This window comes from Pyrus communis, chromosome 16 (assembly GCF_963583255.1).
Source record: "Pyrus communis chromosome 16, drPyrComm1.1, whole genome shotgun sequence".
Classification (NCBI taxonomy): domain Eukaryota; kingdom Viridiplantae; phylum Streptophyta; class Magnoliopsida; order Rosales; family Rosaceae; genus Pyrus; species Pyrus communis.
In genome coordinates this window covers 12,193,270-12,212,849 of record NC_084818.1, presented here as the reverse complement: position 1 = coordinate 12,212,849, position 19,580 = coordinate 12,193,270, and the positions used below count along the sequence as shown (strand labels likewise).

The following is a 19,580-nucleotide window of genomic DNA, read 5'->3' as shown; positions in this document are numbered from 1 at the left end:
ATAATTAGTTCATTTTGTTTCATATTGATCAAACTGGGTTCAATTACAATGTATATCATAAGAGGTTTGGGGTGAAGTCCAAATATCATATTCTTCTTCATCAAGACATCAATGCCTTGTCTACTGGGGCGAAGCCAAAAAATAGATGGACAAGACTGATGAAGAAGCTCATTAAGCTCGTGAAAGGTAGGCCATGGGAATCCGTGCAAAAGGGTAGATGAGAAGAACAAAAATAAGAAAACCTTTGACTGCTTGATAAGCTAGTCAGTCTACTATAGAGGACCAGTTTCTTCAATATAAACCTCGAATAATAGTTCTTCACCAATTAAATCTGTTTTTAAAGTAAGAATTTATGATACATTATTTCACTTTTATAACTAAGAACTTGATCATCACCTAGCTGCCAAAGAACATGTTATCTCTACGTTTGAACATATTGGGTCTTGAATGTCACCCACAGCCACAGGAGTCTCTTGTGGGCATAGAGAAGGCCTGGGGGGCATTTGCAGACATTCAACATCTCCTCCAAGCATCTCAATGACTTTGTGCATCGAAGGGCGATCAGTTGGCTTCATTTGAATGCACCACAAGGCGATTATAACCATCTTTCTGATTACATTCTTTTCCTCCTCTGTTACATTGTCCATCTCCAAGTCATTTCCCACATTATACTGATCGTATACCCACAGTGGGAAGTAGATTTGGCTTGAATGCTCTACCGTTGTATTCAAATTCTTCCTTCTGCTTGCCATTTCCATCAACAACATTCCGAAACTATAGACATCGGCCTTGTGTGAGACGCCTCCAATATTTTTGTAGAACAATTCAGGAGCAATATATCCCATTGTACCCCTCGCTGCCGTCAACGTGACAATGCTATTATCAACGGGATACAACTTTGCTAGCCCAAAGTCAGAAACCTTTGCTTTGAAGTTCTCATCAAGAAGAATATTATGAGGCTTGATATCGAAATGGAGAATTTGCATCGCGCAACCTTGATGTAGATACTCAATCCCTTGAGCCACTCCAAGAGAAATCTCATACATTTTGTCGATAGTTAAAGGCACACTTCCTTCTTTGGAATAAATGTATTTATCAAGAGACCCATTAGCCATGAACTCATAAACTAGAGCACGCTTTGATCCCTCAACACAATAACCAATGAGTCGCACCACATTGGCATGGTGAATCCTTCCAATGGTAGCTATTTCACTAATGAAATCTTGGCCATTAGCTTTGGACTTGCCCAGAACTTTAATTGCTACAAAACGGCCGCTGCGTAACTTTCCTTTAAATACCGAGCCATAGCCGCCTTCGCCCAACTTATCCTTAAACCTGCGAGTCATCTTCTTGATGTCCGAGTAAGAGTACCTTATAGGCACGAAATTCTTATCGCGCTGGAGAAAGTCTTCTATTGTATTATACATTGACAAATGTCTTCTTCGCCATTTATAGACTAAAAATACAGCCGCAATTGGAATGCCAAACAGTAGTCTTGCTGTAAAAAATAAGGCTGCAAAAATATATATCACCAAAAGAATCATAAGATAAGAAACTTATATGTTAGATCCACACTACTTTCAACTTTCTTCAACTTCTTTTGTTTCTAAATTACATTTTACTTTGTTTCATTCATGACAAGTTGGAATCTACACACGCACATATACAACTAATAATTCAAGCTTTTCTTACCGATGCCCATCAGTATTTCCCATCCAAGCGCTGCAACAAAATAGCAAAGAGTAAAAGCCAATTATATCAACGGCTATTAGTTTGAAAAGTGAATAAAAATCAAAGACTTGACTACATATATGCAAGAAATACAAGCTCTGTCTTACCGATGGAATGGATGTAATGGAATGGAAACCATCGAGGAAGGTATCCTGCAATAAATACCAAACAAAATTCAGCACCGGCAAAACACTAGACTGCATAGACAGAAGCTAGCATTTGAAGAGACAGTCCTTACCAAGATCCGCAGTTCCACTCAGAGTATAACCTACAGTGACAGAAGTGAAAAAAATACACAACATTAGCAATACCACAACGAGTCTTCGTTAGTGTTACATCATCAAGTTTTGAAACATACATTTTCAGCGAGTCCTACAATTACGCTTTTGGTATATAACCAACAACTGAATACCAAATTTCAAAGATTATTTAGTTTATTGCCTGCCATGTTTACTTATAGGGTAATTATTCACAACCTCAATCTTGGGCCACACAACAAATTTTTACTTCATTTTTTTGAACATTACAATATCATACATTAACTTACGTATCTATTACAACGTCAGACCTCTGTCTTCTTATCCATCAATTTGTCTATTAACTGCTCACGTATCAGACGCGAGACCCCCTCTTTCGCCCAACTAAATTGAAAAATTAATTAAATATTAATAAATTAAGAATTTCATAAACCTTCGCACACCTGCACGCTAGGGTGCAAGACTACTGAAAAACCTTAATTTCTTACTATTTAATTTCTCAATTCAATTAGGTTGAGGGAGTGGCTAAGGTCATCATTTAATTGACAAATAAATGATAAAAATAAGGAAGTCTAATATTGCAATGAATTTATAAGTTAATATATGATGTTGCAATATTAAAAAAATGAGGTACGAGTTTGTTATGTAACATAATTTACTCTTACTTATAATTTGTTGGAAGAGGATACACGTTGAAATCTAACTACAGAAGTTAGAAGCTTGTGTATACTCTAAAATCGTAAATATTGAATTTTAAAGAGAAACAAAAAGGAGAGATTTATTTTCTTCATTTTTGTTTTGGAGAGGGACCACTTACGGATTTGAGCCCATACATATTGAAAGAAACCTACAGTAAAAGAATAAAACAACATTAGCATAACAACCGTTAGAAAATAAAATTCAAGCTGCTGCCATTTGTTGATACCTGTACAGCATTAGCATACATAAGAAATAAAGGGATATAGTTTTGGGAAATGGCCATTATATAAGAAAAATGGTAAATTATACTTTACCATCTTACTTTTAAATCGATATCAATTCTTTACAATGTCTTTAAAATATTTCACTTTCATACCTCAAGTACTATTTTATTTCAATATGGTAAATCTGTTATATTTTTTATCTATTGATCCTTTAAAAACTGATGTGGTTGTCACATTTGTGTCACGTGGCTGCCAAATTTATGTCACGTGACAAATTTTTTTTATTCATTTAAAAATAAATAATTTAAAAGTTATTAATTTAAAATTTAAAAAAAAAAACAACATAACCCATCTTCTTCCCCGACCCCCCTCCCTGCAACCCAAACCCCCCACCCCACCCCCACTCGAAAACCCAGCTGGGTTTTTTGGAAGCGAGAGTTGCAGAAGACACAGAGGTGCCCCCACGGAGACAAGGAGAAGAAGACGGATCGGGTCTTGTAGCTGCTTTCTCCTTCTAAGTCCACTTCTCTTCTTTCTCTCTCTAGAATTCCCTTTGCTTTGACTGAGGTCTCCACTCACAATGATGGCAAGGACTGCTGCCACATCGTGGATGGTAAGGTAATCTTCTAGCTCCTAAGCTGCGGTTTTCAGTTAAATTTGTGGATTTTGCATCTGGGTTTTAATTTGAGGGTTTCTGTGTGTGATTGAATCTGGGTTTTGCTCTGATTGGATCTGTGTGAAGTGCTTTTCTTTCGTCTTGAGAATTTAATTCCCCCTTTTGATTTTGGGGCTTTGGGTTGAATAGCTGGGTTTTTTTGGGGTTTTGGGTGGGGTGGGGTGGGGGTATGGGGGGTTTGGGTTGCAGGGAAGGGGGACGGAGAAGAAGATGGCTTCTGGGTTTTTTTTATTTTTTTATTTATTATTTATTATTATTATTTTTAATTAATAACTTTTTTAATTAATTATTTTTACATGAATAAAAAAATATTTTTTTTGCCACATAAATTTAGCAACCACGTCAAGTGAATCAATGGATAGAAAATAGGTATTATATTGATATAAAAAAAGTATGTTTTAAAGATGTTGTAAGGAATTGAAATCGATCCCAAACTTGAGGTGGGAAAATGTATTTACCCTAAGAAAAACAATTAAAAGTGTTTAGCGGTAATAGAAATATAGACAACAACCACAATATAAATAGTCTTAATAGGATGAAATGTTTATCTCTTTATATAGTTCAGATAACCTCATAAATATTGTATTATTAAGATAATATTGTTACGATATCAATAATATTGTTACGATATGATATCCATAATAATGTCTGTATGTATCTATATACTGTTGACATGATATGAATATTGTTGATATATTTTTCAAGCAGAATGAATGGCTTAGCAGGAGGTTTCGCAAAGAAAGAATATATATTCCTCTTCCGTTGAGGAACGACTGGTGCTGCTCATTTTGTATACAACGATTCAAACTGTTTATATTTTAGTACATCGTTCATAGATAAAAAAAAATTAGAAAAATCCAAAACCATAAACACATTCAGTTGTAGTAAAGAAAATAGAAGAATATGATTTTTCAAAAAATACTAGTATGACTGGCATTTAAAGAAAGAACTAAAAGATAGACAATTAAATCATTCAAATACAATGTAAAATAGACCTACAAGCCATCCATCAAATAAGCTTGCTTGAGAACAAAGTAATTATAAGTTAGTACTTCATTTGAGAATTACGCACCTGGGATGGTGCGTGGAAAACATTTAGAATGAGAGGCATTGTAGTCCAAGTGCATCAAAAAGGAATACGTGCCATTGCAGGGTGAACGTAGTTCATCAGGCCAATACAGTCGAAGCTCAAAGCCATACATGAGTGCACTGTGTATATATTCATAACTATAAGAGGCATTGTAGTACCCCTTAGAGTAGTCCAAGAGCATCCAAGCCATCCGCTCGACACTGCAACCCTCATTCCAATCTTCCATATCCAAATAGCCTGGGCGGCCAACCATGACATAACTATAAGATTTAGGTTGGATCAAAGAAGTGGCACTATTATTCAAGCATGGAGCAGTATCCACGTACAGAGAAGAATTCACTGGGTTTCTACACATCAAGTAAAATACTGACGTTGACGTTGAAAGCGGTGAACCATATGGAACTGGAAAATAATAGTGCGGAAAATTTCGAGGCATGGAAGAGCAATTGTTGTTGTCAAGGCCAGGATCTAGAAGTCGGATTGTTTTGTTCTTGTAGTTGATTGCCTGTACGTAGTATTTGCCAGAACCAAGTGGTTCTAGAACTGTTGTATTGTTGTTCTCACAGGAAAGAGTGTACCTTCTGTCGCCACATTTCTTCGGATCATCGTTTAGTCGAAAAGGAGAAGTTATGTAAATAAGGCCGCAGGAGGAGGTACATGAAGACTTACTATCATCCTTAGCGTTACAAGTTTCACTGCAAAAGCAAAGAACAAGAAAGGCTAGAACGAAAGGCCACCAAGACAAGGTGAAGGATCTGCTTCCACTTTTTTCCATGGGTAGAAGAGAAAGAGAGAGAGAGAGAGAGAGAGTTGTTTACTAGTAGACAAAAAGTAGTAGTTTAGACGGTTGTATACATACTCATATTATAATATAGGAATGGGGTTAAAGGAAGCACCTTCCGTGAAGTTCCTTAGAGGAAAGTCAGTGAATGATGTTTGTTGGACACAGTCGGTCAATAGCAAAGATTGACTTGTGCAATGAAATGAGAGGGAGGAGAGAGGCAGCGTGAGGAGAGAGGAGGTGGGGGAAGCTTGAAAATTCTAATGTTATTAGTGGAGGATAATTGGGAAGCTATGACAAAAATTTCTTAGTTGGTGAACTTAACATAAAATTGGGTATCAATAAAAGTACCCTCTGAGGGCAGGGATGGTTTTTGGATGACAAAACCTAGAGAGGTGTGATCAATTAAGATTTTGAAGGATTTTAAAAGAGTTATAAATTTCATAGAATTTTATGGAATTTCAAAGACCTTTATTTAGTATTTTGGTAGTGCATTTGTAGCATTTTAGTAATTGAGAAGAGTAGGTTGGAGAAGAAGGTCACATCCACGAAAACAAACCAGTACTTGCAGTTGAGAAGACAATTTAAGACGGATAATCTTTTTTTTTTAATTTGTATAATATAAAAGGAAGCACCTTCCCTGAAGTTGCATGCAGTAAGCACTCAAATTATTGATTAGCATAGAAAATATCATAGAGGAAAGTCGGTCAATGGCAAAGACCGACTTGTGTAATGAAATGATGAAGGAATTGCTCCTCTATTCCTTTTGCATATTGTTAATGCAGAATACTCTATAACTACTACGTATGTATATATATGTGTGCACGTTTAATTAGATTCCATGCGCATTATTATTACTATTACTAGCTCAAAAATGCAGAAATTGCTCATCGCTTCCTTTTGCATATTGTTACTGGTTTTCTTCAAAGTAGTTGAAGCAAGCCAATTTACGTGCTCCAAATCCAAATGTAGCGATGATCAAGGCCCGGCTATCCATTTTCCACTGCACCTCAAGCATCATTGTGGTCCTGGGCTTGAATGCAATCAGATAGATGAGCAGCCAATAATCCTAGTAAAATTCTTTGTCAAGCGCATAGATTACAAGCGTCAGGAAATCCAAGTGCATGACCCATATCACCCTAATTGCTTGCTGCTAATAAAGCCTGTAAAACTCCCAAACATGCCACTCTCTCCCTTCTACTTGTCAAATTTGAACTTCGATAACGTTACCTTATTCAGCTGCCCACCTGTTGGAACGTATTATGGGCATCAAGTCCCCTGCCTCGGTGACCCTGGTAGCACAACTTATGGTGTTTATGGTGATTATTATTATGATTATCTCTTCCTGCGGCTACTGTCTTGTACAAGAATGTATGATGTTTTATCAGTTCCAACTGGTAGTTCGTTAGGAAAGGAATATGATGTTCTTCGTTTCAAGTGGTCTAAACCAAATTGTACAGAATGTGAAGCAGATGGAAAGAGGTGTAGATGGAAGAACAGTGGCACCAACAGTGAAATTGAATGTGTGAGGAAACCAAGTAAGGATAACATATATTTGTACTCAGTGGTAACTACTTATAAACATCTTTAAATTTATGTCTCAGTAATTATTATTTAAAAAAGATGTTGTCCATTTTATTAGGATTAATCGATTGACAGTCTTGATTTAATTTGCAATTATCTTTTACAGGCAACACATGGAAATTATTGGCTACTGGTGGAATCCTGGGTTCTTTGCTTCTCGTTCTACTGATGATTGCAGCATATCGGGTATATAGCGCTGACAGAAAGGAAAAAGAGAGTCGATTAAGAATTGAAAGATTCTTGGAAGATTACAAAGCACTCAAACCGAGCAGGTATTTGTACGCAGATATTAAGAGGATTACAGATCAATTCAAGGACAAGTTGGGCCAAGGAGCCTATGGAACTGTCTTCAAAGGAAGGCTTTCTTCTGAATTCCTTATTGCTGTCAAAGTCCTCAACAGTTCTAAGGGAGATGGCGAAGAGTTCGTAAATGAAGTGCGAACCATGGGTCATATCCACCACGTCAACGTGGCTCGCTTGGTTGGATTTTGTGCTGATGGATTTGTACGAGCTCTTATTTACGAGTTCTTCCCCAATGGTTCCCTGCAAGATTTCATTTCATCTGCAGATAGTAAGAATTCCTTCCTTGGTTGGGATAAGTTGCAAAATATTGCCCTCGGAATAGCCAAAGGAATTGAATATCTTCACCAAGGATGTGATCAACGAATCCTCCATTTCGATATCAAACCCCATAATGTTTTGCTAGACCAAAACTTCACTCCAAAAATTTCTGATTTTGGTTTGGCCAAGTTATGTTCCAAGGATCAAAGCTTGGTGTCTATGACTACAGCCAGGGGGACCATGGGATACATTGCACCCGAAGTGTTCTCCAGGAATTTCGGAAACGTGTCTTACAAGGCAGATGTCTATAGCTTTGGAATGCTGCTGCTCGAGATGGTAGGAGGAAGGAAGAATATTGGTTCAACCATCGAGAACACCACAAATGAAATTTACTATCCACAGTGGATTTATAATCTTCTAGAGGAAGGGGATGACCTACGAATCCATATTGGGGAAGAAGGAGATGGTAAAATTCCAAAGAAACTTGCAATTATAGGGCTATGGTGTATCCAGTGGCACCCGGTGGATCGTCCGTCCATGAAAATAGCAGTTCAGATGTTAGAAGGAGACGGAGAAAGCTTGACCATGCCGCCTAATCCCTTTGTTTCTACAGGTCCTACAACTAAAAATGGAAGCATTCCGGCAAGACGACTAGAGTTGGAACCAATTGCTGAACTAGAGTAGAAATTGTAACAACGATATATGTAATATTAACATTGAATGTGTAATCTTTCGAACCTAATTTAAGGGTGTTTGTTTCCAATTCTTGTTAACTTTTTTTATTTTTTATTTTGTAAGCGTCGAAGGAAATCTGTCTTGGACTTGCCCTATGCATGTGGCAACCCCTCCCAATTTTTTCTCTTCACATTCGGCCAACTTTTACTTGGAATTTTAATTAGTATAAATCTTAAACAAAGTAAAAAATTATTTTATGTGTTTCATATTCTTTCGCACTGTTCCACGAGTTTTATGGTGTCAGTTTAGTGATTTTTCAATATTTATCGAAATCTAAAATGTTCATAAAATTAAATTAGGATAGTCTACATAATTTTTTTTAAGTCACTTTAAGAAAAAAAAAATCATCTTAAATTCATTCTTTAATAATTCCGGGCAAAAAATTTAACCCATAAGAGTCGGATTAGAAAAATTGTTCCTGAGTTAAAAATTTTAGGTTTTAACTCAAGGGTAGGAGATGGTCTAAGAAAAAGGGGGTGGGTTAGCCTCACAATAGCTTAACAAGTGGTTCACTTACAAATAAAGAGGAATATTACTATACCGTAGTACTAAGTGGCAAAGTAAACAAAAAGTTGAGCAAAAGAAATTTCAACAATCTGGAAATGGATTGGGACTTTCACACACCATTTTTGTTCCTCTTCTACACTTTTTATTCCGGAGGTGGATTGTCTACTCTCCCATTTCCATACTCTTCCCATGCCCTCATGTGATGTGTGGTCACTGTTAAGCCACGTCAACATTTTTTATTAATTTTTTTATAAAAATAATAAAACAAAAAGTAATAGGAATATAAAATGTTGACGTGACTTAACCGTGACCACACAAACAGAAAGACATGGGAAGAGTATGGAAATGGAAGGGCAGACAATCCACCTCCTTTTATTCCACCAAAACAGTGCATCAAATTGGAGATGAGGCCACAACTGAGGATGAGCCTCCTCTATCACATGTAAATTGAATAAATACTAAAATTTAGCCTGCATATTTAACCTTCCTAATATTATCCTTTTTTTATTAAATTTCTAGGAAAAAATGAGAATGAGTTGTAAAAGCTAAATAAAAGAAATTTCAACATTTTGAAAAAAGATTCCGACTGTCGCACACCATTTTTGTTCCTCTTATACACTTTTTATTCCACCAAAACAGTACATCAAATTGGAGATGAGACGACAACCAAGGATGAGCCTCCTCTATCACATACTTGAATTAAGACTAAAAAACAATAATTCATATCATGTATTATTGTTTTTAATTTTTATTTTTTTTTACCATTAAATTGAATAAATTAATAGAGTGTCAAAAGATTTATTTATTTATAGCTACAAAGGAGTGTCAAAAGACAACAATAAGAAAAAACAAAATCACTTTCCGTTGAACAAATCAACTATTTATTTATTTAAAAGAACGTGGATGTTGATTGATGCATCTAAATACAAAGAACGATCTTGGAGGGAGACATTCATTAGAAGCCAAAAAAAAGTTGACTACTTGCTCCCTCTGCACTCTCGAGCACTTTTGAAAATGGAACATGCGGGCCAAAAGAAGCACCTATTGTGATAAACACTTATTTTCTCTCACAAAACACTGAGATTGAACAATTAAGGGTTTTTAATTTTTTTTTTTTTAATTTTACATATATTCAAATAAACAGTTAAATGGATACCTGTTATAACCACAGGTAATACCCATAACCGTCCATTTAAATTTCACGGATATACGGTTATACCCATAACCGTTAGTTTGTTTAAACAATTACCCATAACTATAACCGTGAACTTTAAATAGACGGGTAACCGCGGTTACTCATACCCTTTGGTATTTTGCCCATCCCTAATCACAAACTGGAAATGGAACATGTGTCTTTAATGAACAACAAAAACCCAGAAATTTGTTCCTATTACAGTCACATCATTTGTGATTTGTATTTCTTTTTAACAAACGATATTATCTATGCAGGTGGGTATTGGGCTAAGCCTCACAATGGGTTATCATAGTTGCTTAAAATTTTAGTTCATATGACAAATTAAAAAATATATATATAAGTTCATGTGATATTTCAAAATTTTCACTCTTTTTTTTTCTTTCAATGCAAATAAGAATTTCGTTGAATTGTGGAGATTACTTCTGGAAATTTTTTCAGTGCAAATAGGATTTTGTTGAATCGGGGAGGTTACTTGTGGAAATTTGGAACCAAAAGAATCAATGCTTGAGATTGGAGTGCATAAGTGTTAATACTATTGCGTTATTTTTCACGAGACTGACTTATCTTTCCAGCGGGATATTATTTCTATATTTTTTATTTTTCTTACAACGATATATATTCACCAAAAAAAAAAAAAAAATTTGAGCGCTCAAATTTTATATTTTATTAATTAAATATTTGTGGGATTTCAATATTTAATTAAGACACTTCAAATTTTGATTATTGTGCTTCCACCTTTATCTATACATTTCTCAAATTTGCAACTCAACATTTTATATAAAGTTAAAAGAAAATAAGATTTTTTTTATTATTATTAACACTGAGAGTGTCCCTAAATTTGGGTTCTCTTTCTCCAATTTATAAAGGAGAAACCTTGCAAGAGTGACACATTGGTGAAAGGAGAAACCTTGTAAGGGCTTACAAGAGGTTGGCTACTCCTCATATTGACAATTGGTTTTATGGTGGAACCTCAATTTTTTTTCAACTAAAACAAAGCCACATCTTTATCCAGGATAAACTTGCCACAATTCAAGTGAGAATGTGTTGACTTGAATTAGTAATTTAAAGTCTTGATCCTTGGAATTATTCGATCGTAAAAAATTTAGGGGAGATTGGTTACTCTCACCACCAACGTCAGGACATACCTACAATCTCGAGTTGGAAATAGCTCGCAATGAGACTCAAACCTTGGTGGGGCGATACACAAGTCAGAAATCTTATCAACTGAACCAACCCGTGTTGGCTCCTTGAAATTATAAGTTCAAAACACACTATATTTGTTTTCACAGTTTTATTCGTTTTAAATGTTGTTTGCCTTGGCCCTTTGGTATGTGTGTGATTTTCATCCTAATATTTCATCTGCTTCAAGTAAGTGCAAGACACAATTAAACAGGGCCACAAAGAGACCAGGCTCAAAACTAAAAAAGAGATAATTATTCAAAAATGATGCACAACTTAAGAGGCCCCTTGCTAATCTCGATCACAGTTGTACATGATTGGGGATAATTAGCCGCTTGGTCTTCAATTGTCATGTACAACAACGCCGTAATACAAAATGGCAAAACTTTATTTTAAGTGAGAGATCTCTCTTATAAGTGAAGAGAAATATGATTAGATCATAGTACTAAGTGATAAAATTCTATTTTCATGAGAAAGTTTTCGGGAGATGCGATCCTAGATAGTCATTCTGTATAGAATGTTGTATTTTGTTTTTCTTCAAAATATGGTGAGTGTCGACATTGAGACAAGAATAATGTCAAAAAAAACATTTCATTGAAGAAGTACCAAGTCTTACAAATAACAATAAAAAAAATTGTTCTTACATATAACAGTTTTAAAAAAAGGTTTCTTACAAATAACAGTACAAAGATCCTAACTCAACCTTCAAACGCTAATAAAAAGAATTTCAAAACTTTGAATTTTTACTAAAAGCAGTCTAATAATTTATCCAATAATTAAGACCAAAAATATAATAAAAGTACTAACAACTCTCTCTCTCTCTCTCTCTCTCTCTCTCTCTCTCTCTCTCTTCACCCCCTTTTGTTTCAACTTTCAACCATCCCCTCTGTTCACCCTTGCCTCATCGATTTCTCTCCGTCTCTCTCTCATGATTAGTCAATTTTCCCCCTCAACTTTAATTTAGCCAATTTCCCCCCTCAACTCTTATAATTAGTCAATTTGCACCCTACTGTTAAATTTTTAATTTGATCATAATTAAACAAGTGTGTGTAAGAAACTAAATAAGATGTATGTTAATCATGTTCCTATATCTTTATCCTATTACAAATAGATTAAAATTTAGAATTTTACAATTTATCATAGATAGTATTATTAGTCATAATAAATCAGTATGGAGTAATTTTATTTGATTTTTGACTATACAAAATTGATAACAAAAAGGATTGATGTGTAAATTTTTGTATGTGAATACAATTTTCTTTATAAAAGTGAAAGCTAAGTTCAAGTAAATTGCGGAGAATCGAGCTTTAGTAAAAAAATGGCTAGTCTATTCATAATTTTCGACTCCTTATTAAGAATAACCCATTTTATTGAAATAGGTTTGATCCATGAGTTTAGGATTATTATTTCTTTTTGTTATTATTTCTTCTTCTACATGCTTTAAACCCGATTCATAACTTTTTCTTATAATCAACCCATGTCACATACTAACTGTATTATGTTTTTGTACATTTTACCCTATATTATGCAGGTGAGTTTATGTTAATTTTAGTACTTTGTTGGAAGCTATTAGAAAGATTGAAAATTAAGAAAAGAATAGATGGAAAATTTAAAAAAAAAAAAATTAACAGTAGGGTGCAAATTGACTAATTTTGAGAGTTGAGGGGGGAAATTGGCCAAATTAAAGTTCAGGGGGGGAATTGACTAATTATGAGAGTTGAGGGGGGAAATTGGCCAAAATTAAAGTTCAGGGGGGAAATTGGCCAATGGTCACAAGTTCAGGGGGGAAATTGATAATATACCCTACACAAAAAGCCAAGGCCCCACTTCTGATCTTATATTATTTTTCTTTTAAATTCTCCTCACTTCCCCTTCACCCTTCACAACATCTGTATATCTTAAATTATTTTTCATGAAATTTTCTGTAATTTGTGTATAGAAAGCATATATGATTGTCGATGTATTATTTCTGATGAAATAAATAATAATTAATTTGTTAAACGTCATCGCATCGTTGTCATGATATAAATTACAATTTGGATAAAAATAAAAAATAAAAAGTTAACCATTTAGTAAATTTGACAAGATTTTGCACAGGAGTGCAACTATTCCCTTGAACTAAAATTTACGACGAACAAAACAATCATATGCAGTTCAAAATTAATTGAATTTCTTTAGTAATTATCATGATTCAAAACATATACTGCCAAAATGTTTTGATAAAGTTAATGTAGCAATAAACTTCTTACAAACAATTAACACTAACAAATCATTTACCAAGGAGATTTAGTTGTAAAACTTGTAATATAATGGCCCGGTGAAGCTCCTCCAATGAAGTAAAGTTGTCGTTGTCTCATAAGATGTTGAAGATAAAAATAAAGAAGCACGCGTAATTAAGTTTTGAAGAAGACAGTCAAACACGCTACAAAGAATGGTTGGCCTACAAGTAACAATCAGAGGCAATACAATAAGTAACCAAAACATAGCCAAATCTTTATATAAGAATTAAAGTATCCACAATTCAAGTGGGAATGTAATGACTTTGTAGTTTAAAGTATTTGTCCTTGGAATTATTAATTAGTTTTGATGTATACTATTGACTTTACTTGGTAATTTAAAATTTTAGTCCTTGGAATTATTATATTTTTAACTACATTTTGTTGTTGTATTTTCTTTTTGAACTTTTGTACTTGTTTCTTCTTTCTTTTTTCTTATTTTTTATGAATGGTCCTTGGAATTATTAATTAGCTCAGGTGTATACTATTGACTTGGTAATTGGTAATTGGTAATTGGTCCTTGGAATAGGTCGGAACACAATAGATTCGTTGACTTGTAATATAAGCGTAAAGTTGGATGAAATCTAGGGATTTTTGAACATTAGTCCTTGCAAAAGATTAAAATTTAAAAATAAAAAAAAAACATAATGCTAGATTACATATTCAATTTTGACACACCCGTGCTAGGGGTTCAAAGCGGACAATATCATGTTATGGTTGAGTCAGGCTATTGTCAAAGAAAACATTTCATTGAAGAAGTACCAAGTCTTACAATTAACAATAAAAAAAATTGTTCTTACATATAACAGTTCTAAAAAAAGGTTTCTTACAAATAACAGTACAAAGATCATAACTCAGCCTTCAAACGATAATAAAAAGAATTTCAAAACTTTGAATCTTTACTAAAAGCAGTCTAATAATTTATTCAATAATTAAGACCAAAAATATTGACAAAAAATATAATAAAAGTACTAACAACTCTAAAATATAATAAAAATATTGGCAAAAAATATAATAAAAGTACTAACAACTCTCTCTCTCTCTCTCTCTCTCTCTCTCTCTCTCTCTCTCTCTCTCTCTCTCTCTCTCTCTCTCTCTCTCTCTCTCTCTCTCTCTCTCTCTCTCTCTCTCTCTCTCTCTCTCTCTCTCTCTCTCTCTCTTCACCCCCTTTTGTTTCACCCATCCCCTCTGTTCATCCTTGCCTCATCGATTTCTCTCTGTCTCTCTCATCCATCCCTTTCTCTCTCATCCTCACTTACACAAAAAGCCAAGGCCCCACTTCTGATCTTATATTATTTTTCTTTTAAATTCTCCTCACTTCCCCTTCACCCTTCACAACCTCTATATATCTTAAATTATTTTTCATGAAATTTTCTGTAATTTGTGTATAGAAAGCATATATGATTGTCGATGTATTATTTCTGATGAAATAAATAATAATTAATTTGTTAAACGTCGTCGCATCATTGTTAGGCATGATATAAATTACTACTTGGATAAAAATAAAAAATAAAAAGTTAACCATTTAGTAAATTTGACAAGATTTTGCACAGGAGTGCAATTAATCCCCTGAACTAAAATTTACGACGAACAAAACAATCATATGCAGTTCCAAAATTAATTGAATTTCTTTAGTAATTATCATGATTCAAAACATATACTGCCGAAATGTTTTGATAAAGTTAATGTAGCAATAAACTTCTTACAAACAATTAACACTAACAAATCACTTGCCAAGGAGATTTAGTTGTAAAACTTGTACATATAATGGCCCGCGAAAGCTCCTTGAATGAAGTGAAGTTGTCGTTGTCTCATAAGATGTTGAAGATAAAAATAAAGAAGCACGCGTAATTAAGTTTTGAAGAAGACAGTCAAACACGCTACAAAGAATGGTTGGCCTACAAGTAACAATCAGAGGCAATACAATAAGTAACCAAAACATAGCCAAATCTTTATACAGGAATTAAAGTATCCACAATTCAAGTGGGAATGTAATGACTTTGTATTTTAAAGTATTTGTCCTAGGAATTATTAATTAGTTTTGATGTATACTATTGACTTTACTTGGTAATTTAAAATTTTAGTCCTTGGAATTATTATATTTTTAACGGCATTTTGTTGTTGTATTTTCTTTTTGAACTTTTGTACTTGTTTCTTCTTTCTTATTTCTTATTTTTTATTTTTTATGAATGGTCCTTGGAATTATTAATTAGCTCAGATGTATACTATTGACTTGACTTGGTAATTGGTAATTGGTCCTTGGAATAGGTCGGAACACACTAGATTTGTTGACGTAATATAAGCGTAAAGTTGGATGAAATCTAGGGATTTTTGAACATTAGTCCTTGTAAAAGATTAAAATTAAAAATAAAAATAAAAAAACATAATGCTAGATTACATATTCAATTTAATCCCTTGAAGTGTACTTTTATCAAAATTTATATTCAATTTTTGTTATTTAATGTGTATTTTTATTTAATCTCTCCACATTAAATTTTAATTTTATTAATATGCACATATTTAGTTCTTTAATTACAAAAGAACATAAATGAGAAAATATTAAAAGAAATTTGTGATACAAAAAAAATGTATAAATACATAAGTGTACAGAAATGACTGTGCCGAAATATATAAAATTGATTATTTTGAATTAATGTACCGAAATGTCAATACTGAAATGTATGTACCAAAATGTACGTACCGAAACGTATGTACTAAAATATAGTATATTGAATTAATGTACCAGAAAGTCAATACTCAAATGTGTATACCAAAATGTACGTACCAAAATACATTATATTGAATTAATGTACCTATATGTTTGTATCGATAGATATACCAAAATATTCAAATGTATTAATTGTAACATCCCACATCGCCCAGGGGAGTGGATCCTGTAAGCCTTATATATATTCCCATCTCTACCTAGTATGAGGCCTGGGAGCTCACTGGCTTCAGAGTTCAGGCCTGGGAGCTCATTGGCTTTGGAGTTCATTGGAACTCCGAAGTTAAGCAAGTTCGTGCAAAAGCAATCTCATGATGGGTGACCCACTGAGAAGTTCTCGTGTGACTTCCCAGAAACAAAACCGTGAGGGCGTGGTCGGGGCCCAAAGCGGACAATATCGTGCTATGGTAAAGTCGAGACCGGGATGTGACAATTTGGTATCACAGCTTATCCCTAGTCGTGGTGTGCCGACGAAGACGTCAGGCCCCTAAGGGGGGTGGATTGTAAGATCTCACATCGCCTAGGGGAGTGATCCTTATATGTATATTTCCATTCCTACCTAGCACGAGGCCTGTTGGGAGCTTACTGTGACACACCCCGACCGAGATCAGGGCATGCTGGCCGTCACACGAAGGTGACGTAGCCATGTGCGCGTGCGGAAGCTATTAAGATAGTAATATAAAAGTACGAATAATTAAAAACTAACTAGCATACAAAGTACTAGTGTATGTGAGACACAATTTCAGAGCGAGTCTACAGCAGTCAAGAAGGAAAAATGCGACATATATACACCCGAAGGTGACCCTACAATGGTGAGTGTCTGTCAGAAATGCCGGGACGCCCTCTGGGATAAACCACCGAACTTGCTAGACCACTAGAACCTGGAGGGGCACAAAAACAAAAGCGTGAGTGGGCAAAAACAAAGTTCTTTGAAAACTCTTTAGCAAAATATATTCTAACCCCTCGCCGTAAAACCTGTATACTTCCCAGAAAATGAACATATATACGTATGTATAGATATGCCAATCATGCTCCAAAATATGCCATTCATGCTTGAGAATATGCCACAACAGAATCTCATAATCAATTATAAATGCTCAAGCGTAATCACTTCAATAACATATAATCTGGCAGCCGGGAGTCACCTAACGTGACCTGTACGGCTGCATATAGAGCTCCAATCTCAACTCACTATCTGAATCTGCACACGAGTCGGAACCACCTAACGTGGTCTGTACGACAGGACTGGGTGTAATATATACGCTCTAGTGCTACGATCACGTGAAGACTGTGCGAATAATCACGGGTCACCTACGAGTCGGAACCACCTAATGTGGTCTGTACGACAAGGCTATGCACCTACTTGGATCCAAGGCGAGCGTGTGGTGTGGGTGAACATCACGTGAAGGACTATGCCCTGGCCCTGGGCGAGAGCACTAACACCGGGGTGCAGATTATGAGCTCTCTAAGCATCTCAAACTACTACAGAAATACAAACATGAATACCACTTACCTGGCACTTACCTGTGCGTCCACAGCACCAAATACACATGTATATATATATATATGTATGCCACTACTAATACATGCGATGATGCGTAAACAACATTCATATGATGCATGACATAAAACAAATAACCTTTTCTATTTAATTTCTGGGAATTAATATGTATATAGGTATATACGAAAAACAAAAGCCCACTCACTGATAAGTGGAAGGGTCGTAGCCCCCCTGCCTCGAGTGTGAACGCTCGTCCTCGGAAAACGAATCACCTATATGCGAAAAAGCTACGAAAACGTTAATTTAAAAGCACATAACCAACTTCTCGTAATAACTTCTCATACATTGCTCAATTTGGACAAATGAATATACCAACGTGATCTACACAACCTCAGGATCACACCCATATTTTTAGAATAATTTTTGGACCCCGCACGCGCCCCCACGCGCCTGAATAGGCACGGACCTACGCGTCCCCCACGTGCGGCCACGTGCCATGCACACTGACGGCGTCAGCTGACGCCGTCAGGAATATTCCGTTAAACTGACGGAATATTCCGTTAAACTTAACTGATACCGTTACTGCCGTTAGGAATATTCCGTTAAACTTAACGGAATATTCCCCTTTCTTCTCCCGCGAGACTCCGGCGCCGGCGACGGCGCCGGAAAACTGGGAAAATTTCTAACTTAGTTTTCTCCTTCGTTTTTCAACCATTTTTCATGATTCAAACGCCAAAATGAAGCTTAGGACTAGTAGAATCACGATAGACTAGTTTCAAGGGCTAAAAATTACTAGATCATACCTGTCCACAACTTCAAAAGTCGGCCAACTTTGAACAGGACGATCCCGACGTCCACTTCCGTCCAACGATACACTCCAAGGTTCCTTGGGACCTCACAAACACAACTACGAGCTTCAAAATTCCAAAAACAAGCTAGTTTAAGGGTTGCATGAACAGTACATAATTCGGCCATTGTCGAAACGACGTGAAAACGTTAGAATTCTTACCTGAATTTGGTATGGTTGTGCTCCTCACAACCTCACGAGTTCAATGGTGTAATTGGTTTCTTGATTGGTGAAGGTTTGAATATGTTTGTGTGTAGTCCGTATGTTTGTAGAAGGAAGAAGAAGAAGATGGACTCGGGGAGAGAGAGAGAGAGAGAGAGAGACAGGAAAGACAGAGAGTGAGGGAAAGAGGGAGGGAATCCCGGGAGAGTGAGGGTGATGTGTGAGTGTGTGTGTGGTCCTACAACACCACACTACACAAAACTACACGTAAATGTAACGAACTAGGGGGTAAAATTGTAATTTCAAACGTACGTTTCTTTAGTTTCGGGACGGGATGTTACAACCTACCCACCTTAATAGAATTTCGTCCCGAAATTCAAAATAACTAATTACACCCCTAACGGTCAAAGAATAATCTAGGATACAAATCCCTCATCCTATTTTCTGTCTCCCATGTCGCTTCTTCAACCGAGTGATTCCTCCACAAAACTTTCACCAAATTCACCGTTTTGTTCCTCAGAACCTTCTCTTTCCAATCTAAGATCGTTAACGGTTCCTCGTCATACGTCAAATCTGGATTTATCTCTAACGGTTGAGGAGGTATCACATGCGACGAATCAGCAACATAATGTCGGAGCATAGACACGTGAAAAACGTTATGCACTTTAGCCAACTCCGGAGGCAACTCCAACCTGTAAGCTACCTCACCAACTCTTTCTGTGACTATGTACGGTCCGATGTACCTGGGACTCAACTTCCCTTTCTTTCCAAACCGCACAACACCTCTCCACGGTGAAAACTTTAGAAATACCCAATCTCCGACCTTATACGTTCTGTCCGTAGCATGCCG

The 19,580-nt window shown here is 35.6% G+C and overlaps 2 protein-coding genes and 1 long non-coding RNA gene across 3 annotated transcripts in view; 1 reads left to right on the top strand and 2 right to left on the bottom strand.

The window, feature by feature from the left end:
• The window catches only part of LOC137719535 (uncharacterized), a 47,001-nt gene that overhangs the window by 13,809 nt on the left and 13,612 nt on the right, over window positions 1-19,580 (bottom strand). The gene's annotated exons all lie outside the window — the stretch shown is intronic.
• Window positions 26-5,588, bottom strand: LOC137719534 (LEAF RUST 10 DISEASE-RESISTANCE LOCUS RECEPTOR-LIKE PROTEIN KINASE-like 2.1). Its single transcript, XM_068458575.1, has 6 exons — window positions 4,660-5,588; window positions 2,788-2,835; window positions 1,970-2,002; window positions 1,839-1,883; window positions 1,693-1,722; window positions 26-1,513 (listed from the first exon to the last, which is right to left on the bottom strand). The coding sequence occupies exons 1-6, from the start codon at window positions 5,450-5,452 to the stop codon at window positions 393-395; spliced, it is 2,070 nt and encodes a 689-aa protein (XP_068314676.1). The 5' UTR covers window positions 5,453-5,588; the 3' UTR covers window positions 26-392.
• On the top strand, window positions 5,710-8,392 carry LOC137719530 (rust resistance kinase Lr10-like). The gene is made up of 2 exons (XM_068458573.1): window positions 5,710-6,996; window positions 7,149-8,392. Exons 1-2 carry the CDS (start codon window positions 6,300-6,302, stop codon window positions 8,285-8,287), a joined length of 1,836 nt encoding a protein of 611 aa, XP_068314674.1. The 5' UTR covers window positions 5,710-6,299; the 3' UTR covers window positions 8,288-8,392.

What these genes read in the sequence shown, in the direction of transcription:
- LOC137719530 (XM_068458573.1), top strand. Translation starts at nt 6,300, where the DNA reads ATGCGCATTATTATTACTATTACTAGCTCAAAAATGCAGAAATTGCTC. An exon ending in TGAATGTGTGAGGAAACCAA is followed by an intron (nt 6,997 to 7,148) that starts GTAAGGATAACA and finishes TATCTTTTACAG; the next exon opens with GCAACACATGGAAATTATTG.
- LOC137719534 (XM_068458575.1), bottom strand. Translation starts at nt 5,452, where the DNA reads ATGGAAAAAAGTGGAAGCAGATCCTTCACCTTGTCTTGGTGGCCTTTC. An exon ending in CCGTAAGTGGTCCCTCTCCA is followed by an intron (nt 2,003 to 2,787) that starts AAACAAAAATGA and finishes CTTCTGTCACTG; the next exon opens with TAGGTTATACTCTGAGTGGA. An exon ending in CCATTACATCCATTCCATCG is followed by an intron (nt 1,723 to 1,838) that starts GTAAGACAGAGC and finishes ATTTTGTTGCAG; the next exon opens with CGCTTGGATGGGAAATACTG.